The sequence below is a fragment of the Eurypyga helias genome, unplaced genomic scaffold (assembly GCF_000690775.1).
Source record: "Eurypyga helias isolate BGI_N326 unplaced genomic scaffold, ASM69077v1 scaffold39559, whole genome shotgun sequence".
NCBI lineage: Eukaryota > Metazoa > Chordata > Aves > Eurypygiformes > Eurypygidae > Eurypyga > Eurypyga helias.
The window spans coordinates 1-306 of NW_010273413.1; the positions used below are offsets into that span (position 1 = coordinate 1).

General features: G+C 51.6%; 1 protein-coding gene across 1 annotated transcript in view; it reads left to right on the forward strand.

Annotated features, from left to right (window-relative positions):
* Nucleotides 1–38: 38 nt before the first annotated feature.
* The window catches only part of SUGP2 (SURP and G patch domain containing 2), an 11888-nt gene continuing 11620 nt past the window's right edge, over nt 39–306 (forward strand). The window contains exon 1 of the mRNA XM_010159480.1: nt 39–153. Within this exon, the coding sequence (XP_010157782.1) occupies nt 39–153 (115 nt within the window). The remainder of the gene's footprint in view (nt 154–306) is intronic.

Consider the following 306-nt stretch of genomic DNA (forward strand, 5'->3'; position numbering starts at 1 on the left):
TCAGGGACGGCGTTGTGCTGTTTTGCTGCAGGATGAAAATGGCCTCTCGGCGGATCACACGGGAGACGTTTGATGCTGTGGTGCAGGACAAAGTGAAGAGGTACCGCGTGGGCCGGAGCGATGCTCTGCAGAACACCATCCATCCGTTTAAAGGTAATGAAACCCGGGCCGGACACGCCGTGGAGCGTAGCAGCTGTGTTAGGTTTCTTGCCGTCCATTTATGAGCTTTTGCCTAAAACGTGGACTCGTGCTGATATTTTTCCACATCCTTTTTACTTAAGAGGCTAATAGTTTGGTCTGACTGAC